This window comes from Capsicum annuum, chromosome 4, assembly GCF_002878395.1.
Source record: "Capsicum annuum cultivar UCD-10X-F1 chromosome 4, UCD10Xv1.1, whole genome shotgun sequence".
Taxonomy (NCBI): domain Eukaryota; kingdom Viridiplantae; phylum Streptophyta; class Magnoliopsida; order Solanales; family Solanaceae; genus Capsicum; species Capsicum annuum.
In genome coordinates, this window is record NC_061114.1 from 105,535,338 (window position 1) to 105,549,649 (window position 14,312).

General features: G+C 37.1%; 1 protein-coding gene across 1 annotated transcript; it reads left to right on the forward strand.

The window, feature by feature from the left end:
• The first annotated feature begins 2,950 nt into the window (after nucleotides 1–2,950).
• On the forward strand, nucleotides 2,951–4,148 carry LOC124897970. Its single transcript, XM_047411593.1, has 2 exons — nucleotides 2,951–3,083; nucleotides 3,565–4,148. The coding sequence occupies exons 1-2, from the start codon at nucleotides 2,951–2,953 to the stop codon at nucleotides 4,146–4,148; spliced, it is 717 nt and encodes a 238-aa protein (XP_047267549.1).
• Nucleotides 4,149–14,312: the final 10,164 nt, after the last annotated feature.

The following is a 14,312-nucleotide window of genomic DNA, read 5'->3' on the forward strand; positions in this document are numbered from 1 at the left end:
TGACGTGAGTGATTGTATCTGATAGTCCTAAATCTGATGGAACTAGCTAAGTTTTGTACTGTATCTAACAGTCCTGAATTCTGTAGAACTATCTAAGTTCTATTACTGAGATTGAATGGCTATATCTGACTGTCCTAATTCAATAACTGAAACTGTGGGAAGTAGTTATCTAATAGACATGCCCCTAATATGCCATTATGGCTGAGTTGGGGTCTAATCTGTAACCCCAATTAGAAGGGTGTCAATCCACACCACTGGTAAGGACAAGCTGTAAGTGACCCTCATCTGATAGTGTCCCCAAAAGAAAATGATGGGACCCTCATCTAAAAATACTTATCCACCTCATCAACCCTCATCTGACAGTGTTGATATATCAACCTATGCTGGATACATAGTTCTTGAATGCAAGGATGACTTCTAAGAATTATACCCTCATCTGATAGTGTGTTTTCCCATCCTTGGGTTTACTCAGTGCTAATTTCTACTCCCATCTGAATAGACACTGAACATGGATTATTGAACTAAACTGGATTGAATTACTGAGTTCCGTTATTTGATAGAATAGTACTGAGAATACCGTATTACTGAGTATTCCCGAGTCACATGACTGGCTGAGTTCTATGGATCATGGCTTGACTGAGAATATCATGAAAATATGACACTAATGGTAGGCACACAACTATATTTTTTTTGAGTACAAGTACCCCAGGACTTGATGGAAGGAAACTGACAAGGCATGACATTATAGAATACATGACTAACATCAACAATATATAATCCATTGACTAAAACATTTCATCAAATACTTGACATACATAACTTATACATAAATGGGGATTTCATAACATTACACTAGTATGGCAGTTGTTCTTCACATAGGCATTTAATCAAACATGTGGGGAACATGCTTTGGTTATACAATCATCAACACATGTAATAATCAAGGATACATCAATCAACTTGTAAATTGAAGGGGGTTTATCATGATTATTATGCAAATCATCACATACTAGGGTCAATCATTGTAATATGTAATTTAAAACAATAATCAAAACCACACAACATCATGAGAATGAAATTGAATTCAATTTGAATCTTGAATATTCAATTCTTGGATTTTGAAAACAGATTCTTGAGCTTCATGGGTGAAAGAGACCCATGAATCAACACATGAGATACCTTAGTTCTTGATTTAGTGAAGATTGACAGAGAGACTTTCTTGAAATTGAATCCCCAATCGAAACCCTAGCTTGTTCTTGAGATAAAATTAAGAGAAACTAGTATATTTTGGGTTCCAAATAGCTGAATCTCATGTTAAAGGGCTTAAATAAGGGTGGGAAATTAACCCTTTTAACCCAGGATCGTTTTTTAATTTTAGTGAATTTTTCCCAAATTGGACCCCTGGAGCGACGCAGCGCTATCGCTCCGTGTCACTGGAATTTGACAACTAGGAAATTAAGAGATGGCGTAATGCGAAGCTTTTGAATTTCAACTTCATTTATGACCTGGAAGTTTCACGCGACACGCCACTATCACAGACTCCTACTGGAAATTAACAATGGCCATTTTCTCCTGTGGAGCAACGCTCCACTAACTAATATGGTGCTATTTTACGATGAGGACTTGAAATAGTCATACCTTCTTACCCGGTTATAAGATTTAGGTAAAATTTATATCAATGAAAATCTTGAAAATTCCCCATGAAATAAACATCATTCAATTTAGAAGCCAATACTTAACATTTTTTAGACAAAATTAGTTAGGAAACTTTGGGGTATTACAGTTATATATTTTACAACGACCTCATAAACTTTCGTAAGAAAGTTGTAATTTGGGTGTATCAAATTTTGGCACCATTGTCGGGGAATTTGGTTCTCGATTGAGTTTATGTGTGTTAATTGACTGTTAGTCAAGTTTCCTTATTTTACGTTTATTTGTTGTTTTTGTTTGTTATAGGTTCGTTGTTGTTTATGCCACGAACCAGAAGTTTAGGAGAAAAATTATTACCTATTAATCCTGAACCTCATCTCATTGAAAGAATGGCTAAGTGACAAGAAGCTAAAAGATTAGTCGCTTTGACTAATGCTAAATTAAATTAACGGAATGTTGATAACCCAGGTCGGGTACCTAATTCGGATGAAAAGAACCTGGGATATGATGATTTATTAGGGCCAGTTTATCGAAGGTGTGCAGAGGATATAGCTGCACTAGTGAACATAAATGTGAACAGAAATCATCTTTTTAGAGCGATACCTGATCACCAAGCTGTGCATTTTGATCTTAATGATAATGAGGATGGAATGTATGGAGCGGGTGTAACTGGAGCTATTATTCCCCCACTGTTGGCACTTGAAGCTAAGTTCAAAATACAAGCACAATAATTCAACTCCTCCACCTTAAGGGGCTATTCGGTGGACTCCCGTGGGATGATCCTAATATGCATTTAGTGAAATTTGTTACTATTTGCAAGTCCTTTGATAACCCAAGAGTGGGACAAAATATCATCCACCTGCGATTATTTCTGTTGTCTCTGCCTGGGGAGGCAACCTTGTGTCTTAATGAGCTAACGCCCGATTCTATAACCAACTGGAGGCAGTTGAAATAGGCTTTCCTAGAAAGGTTTTTTCCTCCCTTCAGAAGGGTACAGTTGAAGGATGATATCAGCAACTTTAGGCAGTTCCTAACTGAAGCTCTTCATGAGACATAGGAGAGGTTCAAAAAGAAGTTGATGCAGTGCCCGAACTATAGTATGATGGATATTCATTTGATGGAGACTCTTTATCGAGCTTTGAACTCTATTACGAACCCAGTTGTTGATAATACTGTAGGGGGATCATTTGTGGATCTCACTTTTCAAGAGGCCTCAGAAATGGTTGATTAGATGACCAAACAAAGTAGAGCTTGGCATACCAGGGATTCTGTGGTAGAAAGCCCTATTGGGTCTATTGGTATGACTATAGAACAACGTAAGAAAGAGGAAGAACATGATCAAGACATGGCATACTTGAAGACGCAGATGGATTTGTTGACCAAGCACTTATTATCTGCAAAGACTGAAAAAGTAAAAGCTGTTACATCCCAAGGTAGAGATGATTCTGATTCAGAAGAAGAGGCTAACTATTTGAATAACCTGGGGGTTTCTGAGGCAATAGCCAAGGAAATCAAGGTTGGACTTATTATTACAAATTTGGATATAAGGATCAGGATCAAGGAAATTAGAAGAGAAAGAATGATGAAGTGTGCTATATATATCTCCTGAAAGTAGAGATAATACTATAAGTAGCTCTGGTAAGATGTCCATAGAGGACATGATGGAGAAATTGTTAAAGAGAGTTGAGGCTACTAACTCTGGGGTGACTACTATAAAGACCGACTTGTCTTCTATGAGTCATTTGGTAAACTCACACTCCACTTCGATCAAGCAGTTGGAACAGAAAATAAGCCAACTCTTTATAGTATTGAATTAGAGGAAGAGTGGACCACAGCCAAGTAATATAATTTAGAACCCTCAAAATAATGTATCATGTATGGCTATTACCACACAAAGTGGTAAGGTTTGATTAGGACGTCCTGTGGGCAAGCCTATAGTTGATATAGTAGTAGATGATATTAAGGAAGTAGAGATTGTTCATTTGGTAGAGTCTGAGAAATCGGATGAGGTTATTGATAATGCACCATCCAATAGTCATCAGGTTGATGAGTTGGAGAAAAATAAGGGAAAGAAGGCTAAACTGGTGGTTACCAGTCTTCCAAAACTACCTCCTCCATTTCCCCATCAGTTGAAGAAGAAGGCTGACAACACTAAGTTCGGTAAATTCATGGCTATGCTTAAGCAATTGATGATTAATCTGCCATTGGCGGAGGCATTGGAGCAAATACCCAGGAATGTAAAGTTCATGAAAGATCTCATCATGACAAAGCGGTCAGTTAGTTTTGAGCTAATGGACAATCTCCATTATTGTGGTGCTATTTTCACAAGGTCTCTGGTGCAGAAAAAGGCAGATCTGGGAGCATTTACTATCCCATGCACTATTAAACCTCTTGACTTTGCAAAAGCCTTATGTGATCTAGGAGAGAGTATTAATCTGATGCCGCTAGCTGTTTATAAGAAGTTAGGTTTGGGAGACCTCACACCTACCAACATGTGACTGGTGATGGTGGATAGGTCGACAAAATAATCTGTTGGTATTGGTATGATGTGCTGGTAAAGGTGTTTAGCTTCATATTTTTTGCAGATTTGATAATTTTGGATTGCGAGGTGGACTTCTAGGTGCCCATAATCTTGGGTCGACCTTTCTTCGCAGTAAAAAGTGTGCTGATTGATTTGAAAGCTAATAAGCTCTTATTTAGGATGAATGATAAAGTGGTGCACTTTGATATGTGCCAATCAATGAAGCAACATAAATAAATGAGTGTTTTCTCAATTGTTGATGTATATTATGAGGATTAGCAGGAGGTGCCAATAGAGAAGAAGTTTGCTGTCGAGCCTTTACCTACAATGCTTATGAATTTTGATAGTGAAGGCATTGAGGAGTATGAAGAGACTGTTTGTGCTTTGATAGGAATGGTATCATACTCTTATGCTCCTAAAAAGCTAGATCTTGATCTTAAGAATCAACCAATACCACCGGTGAAACATCTATTAAAGAGCCATCGGTGTTTGAATTGAAAGAGCTACTAGGGCATTTAAGGTACATGTTTCTGGGAAATAGAAGCACATTGCCCATGATTATTGCAGCTGATTTGGGCGAGCAGCAGGTGGAAGCACTTATTTTTGTGCTTGAGAAATACAAAAGAGCTATAGGTTGGACTATTACTGATATTATTGGCATTTCCCCTCGCATCTTCACTCAAGATACAACTTGAGGAAGATTGTACTTCAACCATCGAGCATCAATGCCAACTTAAACCACTAATACAAGATGTGGTTAAGAAGGAAATTATTAAGCAGCTGGACGCAGGAGTGGTTTATCTTATTTTCGATAGTAAATGGGTAAGCCCAGTTCAATATGTGCCCAAGAAAGGAGGCATGACTGTTGTTGCAAAAAAAAAAAATTGATTCCTGTCAGGCCTGTGACTGGGTGGAGGTTTTGCATGGACTATCACAAACTAAACTTATGGACCTAAAAGGATCACTTCCCAATGCCCTTCATGGATCTAATGCTTGATTGGGGATGGTATTTCTTCTTGGATGGCTATTCTGGCTATAATCATATGTGTATTGCTCCTAAAGACAAGGAGAAGATGACATTTACATGCTCATATAGAACTTTTGCATTCAAGAGAATGCTGTTTGGGTATGTAATATACCTGCTACCTTCCAAAGGTATATGATATCTATTTTCTCTGATATGGTGGAGGACACCTTGGAGGTGTTCATGGATGATATTTCTATGGTTAGAGATTCTTTTGAGCTGTGTTTAGAGAACCTGAGTAGGGCCTTACAACGATGTATAGAATTTAATTTGGTGCTCAATTGGGAGAAATACCACTTTATGGTAAAAGAGGGCATTGTTCTCAGGCACAAAATTTAAGCAAAAAGGATAGAGGTAGATCAAACCAAGGTGGAGTTTATTGACAAGCTACTACCACCTATTTCTATGAAGGGAGTGCGTAGTTTCTTTAGACATTCTGTCTTTTACCGGAGGTTTATAAGGGACTTCTTAAAGATTGCAAACCCACTTTGCAAACTTTTGGAGAAGAAAGCAAAGTTCTCCTTTGATGATGATTGCTTGAAGGAATTCAAATGCCTTTAAAAGAAGTTTTTTGAAGCCCCTATCATTGTCGTACTGGATTGGTCAAAGCCGTTTAAGATCATATGCGATGCAAGTGGTGTTTCCCTTGGAGCTGTGTTGGGGAAAAAGAAGGATAAATTGTTTCATCCAATCTATTATGCCAGCAAAACATTGAATAGAGCTCAAAAGAACTACACTGTCACCAAATAGGAACTACTCATTGTAGTCTATGCTTTTGAGAAATTTTGGGCTTATCTTCTAAGAACCAAGGTGGTGGTCCACATTGACCATACAGCCTTAAGATATTTGATGGCTAAGAAGGACTTAAAACCAAGGTTTATTAGATAGGTATTGCTACTCTAAGAATTTGACTTTGAAGTCAAAGATAGGAAGGGTTGTGAAAACCAAGTTGCAAATCATCTATTTAGGATGGAAGGTGAGCAAGTAGTTAGAGATGAAATTAAGATCAATGATACGTTTCTGGATGAAGAGATCTTAGCTGTTGTTATGGAGAAAATGCCTTGGTACACTATTTTTGCAAACTATGTGGTGAGTGAGTTGATTCTGGAAAATCTTTCTTTTCATCCAAGAAAGAAATTCCTTTATGATGTGACACATTACTTCTGGGATTAGCCGTATCTATTTCGGTTGCGTGCTGACAATATTATAAGAAGATGTGTGCCAGAAGTAGATGTATTAAGAATATTGGAAGCATGTTATGCTTCCCCAGTTGGAGGTCACCAAGCAGGTGATCGAACTGCTAGAAAGGTATTGCAGAGTGGCTATTATTGGCCAACTCTATTCAAGGATGCTCATGAGTTCATGCTAAGTTGTGACCAATGTCAGAGGTAGGGTTCAATCTCCAAGTGGTATGAGATGCATTTGACAAAGATGCTGGAAGTAGAATGGTTTGACGTCTGGGGCAGCGACTTCATGAGCCCTTTTGTAAGCTCGTATGGGATGAAGTACATTTTAGTTATTGTTGATTACGTATCAAAATAGGTTGAATCCATTGCCTTGGATTAGAATGAAGGAAAGAGAGTTGTGTTTCTCAAAAAGAACATCTTCTCTCGCTTTGGAGTACTACGTAATATTAGAACTGATGGAGGAAGACATTTTTACAACAAAGTGTTTCAAGCTACCTTGGCAAAATATAGGGTGAAACAACATAGAATAGCAACTCTATATCATCAACAAACTAGTGGGCAAGTTGAGGTTTCAAATCAAGATATTAAAGGCATCCTAGCCAAAATGGTGAATGCTAGTTGGCTAGATCGGTCTCAAAATCTTAATGACGCCTTATGGGTATATCAGACTACTTTCAAGATACTCATCAGCATGTCGCTGTATCAATTAGTCTATGGCAAAGCATGACACTTACTGATAGAGCTGGAGCACAAGGCTTTATGGGAGCTCAAAAGGTTAAATCTGAATTAAAAGGAGGTAGCGAAGCTAAGACTGGCACAACTGAATGAGATGGATGAATTCCTTCTCGGGGCTTATGAAATGTCAGACCTATACAAGGAGAGAAAGAAGAAGTACAATGATCAGAGGATTGAAAAACTAAATTTCCAGAAAGGTGACTTGGTGCTTCTATTAAACTCCAAACTCAAACAGTTCCCAGGTAAACTTAAGTCCATATGGTCAGGCCCATTTTAAGTGAGTCAAGTTACTCATCTAGAGTAGTCGAACTTGAAAATAAATATGGAGGTGTCTTTAAAGTTAACGGGCAACGAGTCAAACTTTATATCGGTCTAAAAGACTCGATAAAAAGTATTGCTACTATCTATCTTGATGAAGTTCGAGTAATTGAGATAACTGAGTCGTTCCACGATAATAAATCAGACGCTACATGGGAGGCAACCTATGATTTTTCTTTGATTTTCATATGTAAAAAAAATAAATAAGAGTTGAGCCACGACTAAAACTATGGCGCTTGGTGGGAGGCAACCTATCGTTCTAATCATTTTTAATTGTTTTTGATTTAGTGTAGGTGTTAAAAGCACTAAAGAGATGATAGGTTATAAAGTCGATTTGAAAGTGAGCCATATTAAAGGTGGTAAGTTTAGCAGTAACGAGAACATTACAGGTAAGTTGGAGTGGTCAAAATGTTAAGGCTTGATTCAAAATTTGTGTGAGAGTTATGACTCAAATTATGCCTCCCATGGATAATAGGGTGCATGACGTCCAAGTTTAAGTTTACTATAAGGTTTGTGACACTCATGGTTACATAGGCCATGGAAAAGACGTTGCCTAATACTTAGCCTAAGCCCACTGCCTAGCATGGGCGTTGCATTATTCATTTCCTAACTTAGCTCAAGTGGCTGCACACCCTTACTGGTTCAAGTTACTTATGTGGCGCCTAAGTTAATATCTGTGATAGGTTGTGCGCCGCCTACTTACACTTGTGCACCACACACCATACCGCACATTCTTACTTTTTGGGTTAGGCAATTTCATGTGCAACGCACACTTAGGACTTTGAGATAGCATATGTGCCGCATACCCCTAAAAGTTTAACATAGTATCTAATTTTAACTTGGGTTAACCCGACCTAGATTTCATCCTTTAAATAGACTTCACACCCTAAATGCCCAAATTCATCCTTATTTTACCCCTAAGCCGTACAAGCTTTTGCTCTCAACATTCCCCTTGTCCTTCAAGATTCTTCTTTGCTTCATAATATCAATAATTTTCCCTTTATTTCATCAATCTTCCATCTTTAAGGTAAGTTTTACTTTTTAATCCTTTGATGTTTTCACTTTATGTTATAATTGTTAATTGATTTCTTGAGGATTGTGGAGTGAATTCTTGCCATAGCTTTTTAAAAGTAGTTTTGAAACTCTTGGGGAAGATGAACACTATTATTTAGGAAACCATCATTGTTGTGGATTTTAATTTAACCTTTGAATATGTTGTTGGTTGTTAAATGCAAGTCATGATGTATTGTGAGTATTGAGGTGTTGAAATTTTTGGCATTATTGTGTAATATTTTGAGCTTGTATGTGTGAGTGAATTGTTCACAACTAACATGGTATTGGTGTAACCATTATTTCACATTTTGTTTTATTGACCATGATGTTGATAAAATTGCAGGAATGTGATGATGTTTCTGTATTGTGATATGGTTATGTTGTAACGAAATTTTGTTCAACAATTGCTTTATTGAAATGAAATTAGTGAAATTGGTGGCATGAAGGAATTGATTTGGTGAAATAATTGTGTTATGCCATGTGAAAAGTTGAATTGTAATTTTTTTTTTGTGGACTGTGAGGGGTTGATAGAATGAAATTGTGAGTTGAAAAAGAAAAGGAAAAGCCACCATTTGAGTTGCAAATGTGTTAATAATATGTGAATAATGTTAAAACCTAAGGTTAAAGTGTATGTCGGCAAAGTCTGAGTACCCGACAACACCACTTAATTGGGTTGTCCTAACAAATTAAGTGTGGGGTGGTGATTTCACTATCCTCATCTTAATTGTAGTGACTTTTGTTAAGCATGGCTAACATGATTTTATGATGCACTCAGGTGATATGGCTCCTAAAGAAAGCACTGGTAAAGACAAAGCATCCATATCTCAGAAGGGACAAAAACGAGCAAGAAAGGAGAAACCCACCTCATTCTCTCTTCCAGGGCCTCGACGCACTTTTGGAATTAAATGGGTCTTAGAGGATGGTTAGGAGTGGTACAAGAATAACAAAGTAAATAGATACATGCCACTAGAGCTTATTCAAATGGAGAGTTTGGCGAGGCATTGCCTTCGTATTTTGGTTAGGATCACTGAACATCACTGAACTAAAAATTAACTTCACCTTCAAAGACATAGGTGAGTTCAATCTAGATTGGACTCAGGAGTTTTATGCTAATTGGTCCCCAAAGAACAGCGAGAATAAAGTTAAGATTCAAGGGCAAATCCTATATCTAATAGTCGAGTTTTTTACCTCTATCTTGGGTACTCCGAATATGGATCATTCCAGGTTAAAGGAATTATATAATAGGCCTCCCTATAGAGCCATCAGACATACTTTGTGTGGTTCAAGGTCTATGGCTCGGTGGTCCCATCACAAGGACAAAGGCAACCACAACACCTTCCCATATGCTTTTCTGAACAAAGAAGCTTGTATCTGCTAAGGATTGTCAACGCTAGCTTTATACTTGGAAAGCAGTTCACAAAAGTCTCATGCGATCAGGTATGTTTAGTATATGATTTGATGATTGATGTTCCTGTAAATATTGTGCAGTTATACGCGCTTCTATGCACAAAGCAAGGATGCATAAAAGGACACCATTCAGCTTTGGAAGCTTGCTGACCGCCATTTTAAAAAAGAAAAATATTGAAGCAGAGCCAATGGATCACAAGTTGCCTCAGAACCCAAAGAGATTAGATGTCACAAAGGTAAAAAGTCTAGAGACTAGCCAAGGAACAATTCTTAGCACTGCTGAATGTCACGCATGAGATAAGAGCTTCGTTCGCCAGCTTTATGGCATAACGAAGCTTACTATGATGAGTGAAGGTCATGTGCATACTGCTGCAGAGCTACGTTAGCTAGATTATGACTATCCACTTAATGACCATGCTAGAGCTATGTGTGGAGCGGGGCCTGATTTTAAAGAGCCATTGGATGATGATGTACCAATAGATGAGGATCGTCGATTGTTAGATTCTGACATGGAGGCCGAATCTAGTGAGGAAAACTCTGATTATTATTCTGATACAGGTGGCATGGACCCAGGTGTGGAAGAAGAGTCCTATTAGCCAGGTTTTTATTTATGTATTTGCACTGGGGACAGTGTTTTACTTAATGTGTGGGCTGGCTATAAGTGCTTCTAGATTGCTTACTATTTTGTCTTCTCTTTAGTGCATTTATTTTGCCTCTTTGTGTATTTTAGTTTAGTGCATTTTCTCTATTTTTGTGTATATGTTAGTTTGCTTTTTAGTCATAGTTAGATGTTTTTCTCGATGATGGATAGATGACGACCGTCTTAAGAGAAACTCAGTCATGTGTCGGACCTAACAAGTGAATGTAATTTGTTCTAGTGGGCTACACTACAATATAAGCATGTGATAAGTCTTTAATGTTAAGACATCTAAGTTCTAGTTTATAACTCATGTGGTGATTGTTGGCTTAAAATAAATTCATATAACTATTTGGTTAGGAGTCTATAATGATTCTTTTGGAGTTAAGCATGTGCCATGTGTGTGAGATAGTATTCGCATATTCCTTGTTGCAATTGATGCTAGAATTTTCATGGTGTGTATGCAAAATAAAATAGAGAATGTGAGTTTAGGAGATGAGTTAGGCACTTCTTTGATACCTATTTTTCATACCCTTTTAAACCACCTTTGTGCATAATCTTAGCTAGCCCCGTTGAGCCTTTAGTTTGTTCTTTGGTAACCTTATGTGTAGCGTAATCCTTCTTTAATTAACCGCAATTTGATCCAAATCTCCTATGCGCTTTAGTTAAAAAAAATTGTTTCAGTAAAGAGTTGTAAATAGAAGGAGAAAAATGTGAAAATGAAGCCTCAACGTAATAGCTTTTAGTGTGTGAATCTGATATGATTGGTTGGGAGTGAGATGTATATAAAAAAAATAAAGAAAAGGAATAAAAAATATTGTTAAAAATGATATGATGTGAGCATGGAAAATACTCCCGCCATAATTTATGTGAGTGAGCTTTATGAAATGCGGTGAAAGAAAATGATGTGTAAAGATTAGTAGAGGTGAAAATTGGTTGTTAGAGTTTGGCATTCATTGTCTAATGTAGTATACTAAAGCGCTTAGGGAAGATAGTCACTATTACTGGCCAAAATAGTTCCTACCCATCCCTTAGCCTACATTACAACCCATAAAGACCTATATGATCCTAATCTTAATATTCTGATATTACTGGAGCACTATACTAAGGGCTTGCATATGGTCATCATTTGTAATTTGAGAATTGTTTGTGAGAGTGAGCGCAACTTGATTCTTATATCCATTGTGCTAGAAATTGAATTTTTGTGAGTGATTATGGGTAACACTTTTGGTGTTAGGGCACATGTTTGATGAAAAGTTGGGTAATTTATATGATTTCTTTTCTTAAATGGTAGTCATGAATTTGCCAACTTGATGAGTCTATTCTTGAGGATAGGTAGTCTCCAATAATAGTTCATGAATCTACTTTGTCTTTCATATTCGGTGTGTGAGCCTATTTGAGCATCTTGTGTTTCTTTTGTGGGTTTTAAATCTTTTGTATATGTAAATGGATAATTTGTTCAAGGACGAATAAATCTTTAAGTGTGGGGTGGTGATCTTGGGTGTATTTATACGCCTAAGCACCATAACTTGCCTATATTTTAGCTATGTTTTAAGAACAAAGTGCCTAGTTTCTTATGTTCTTACTCTACTTTGATGTAATTGAAATACCCTATGTGTTTAGCATGATTTCAAGTGTTATGAGATAGATAAAGACATGATGGGACTACAGATTGCGGATGAAAAATCACACAAGAGAAAAAGTAGCTTGTTGGATCAAATGTGACGTCTAGAAACTGTGTTCAAGACTAATTTGCCATTTATAATTAGTTTGGGGACTTAGAAGGCAATTATGAGAGAAGAGATTATCAAAAAACGTGATGCTGAATTTTTTATTGATATTCAATATTCTGTAGTATTTTGAAGAAGGGAGTGGCGGCTTAGCTTGGAGAGGGAGAAAACATTTTTCTCTTGGTTCACTATTTACACACCAAGATCATCTTCTAGTTTTGGGTATCATGAACATACTTATGGTGATTTTAGTTTTGTCCATGAATAGATAAACTTATTGGTTAGGGTTATGGAAACGTTGTAGCATACTATCTAATTCTATAGGTTTTGAATTCATTAGGAATTGATTTACTTATATCATACTCTCTCCGTTATGCTTGAATTCTCATGGTTGCAAACATAGGGAATGTGCCATTGAAACATAACATGTTTTATAGAAAGTTTAATGTTTGGAAAAGAGAGTAGTGACAAGAAAATAGGGTTTCCAACCTCTATTTCACACACCAATGCCTTTACAGTATTAACAACTTGGAGATTTTGTATAATTGAGCAAACACTTTTGAGTCGAAAGAACTAAAGTGAATTAATCCTTGATGGTTGAGAACGCTTGGATTGAGAATTAGAATACGTTTCTCTATAAGTGCATGCATGTATGACTTCTTAACACTCATAGTAAGAAGATATTAAAAACTACAAGGTGGGTATAACCCTAGTTTGTTATTCTTTGCATTCAGATATTATTAAACGTGTTGTTTCACTATTACATTGAAACTATTACTTCGTACTTAAATCAATACCCTCTATTTCTTTACAGGAACAAATGATTAAAAGTCAACTAATCTGTATACAACTTAATTAGTACCTTATTCCTTGTAGGATTTGACACCAACCTAGTTGGGTTCTATATTTGACAATGACCGCGTACACTTTCATAAGAAAGTTGTAATTTGGGTGTCTCACACAATCAAAATTTAGTTTCGAAAGACTAAAGGGGCAAGTTCTAGATAGTACAAGTACACATTAGATGTAGACAATTACTCTCACAAAAACGACATGTGAATGTTGTAAAGGGGGGTCAATTGTTCTCTTCGCTCGAGACAAGGGTGGAGTATCCCCTATTTTTCTGCAATCAACTTTTGAAGTCAAAGAAAGAGAGAGAACATTGTCACAAAGTTTATCACGTCCATGCTTTTTAGTTTTTGCAAAAAATTTTGGATGGAAGGGGGTTCTTTCTTTTGTACCCAAACCGTGCATAATTTTATACTCATGGCAACAACCCAAGCTATCGTATTACATTGCAAACAATAGTATGGGCGAACTTCCATATGGTTACTAAGACTTTTCCAATAGGTGTGAATGTGAACCCCAATCATTGGTGCCATAGGTACTCAGACTTCCCTTACATCTATGGTTAGAAACTAAAATCACCAATTAACAAAACAAGAACAAAATAACTACTCTATTCAGGTGTGAGCACCATCAGAGTGCCCGAAAATTACAAACCAAATAAAAAGTAAGAATCATGCAAAAAAAGTAGAAAAGTATGCAGAATATCAATAATGCATCCCAAATCAAATAAATTAGGAGACACCCCAACTAAAAAGGTAGCAATGTCCCTACTGCATAAATAATTAAGGATAAAAGAGATAAGGGTGCTCCCTCAATCTGCATGAAGGGCTACTATTACTCTTAGACCATGCATGATCACCATCCTCCTCATGATCTAAACACTCAGTCTAGGCCTCATTATCACAGTCCGCCCAAGAAGTAGAAAGCCTACTTTGGGGTTTCAAACATTTCATAGACCCTTTACCTCTTTCCACATCATGGTAAAAAACTTGTCCCTCTTTTTCCTCCTAGTGATAATCTTTTCATGTGAGCTCCGGAGGTCCCAATGTGATGCTGCCAAAGAGGAGTAGGATTGCTTAAGCCAATCAATAGTAGATTTTTGCTTCTTTTGGTCCTCCTTGTAATCATCATAACCAGAACTGACACATATGAGAGATGGGTGGTGGAGGACTCTCCTAGCCCTTGAGGCAAGCTAGCCACA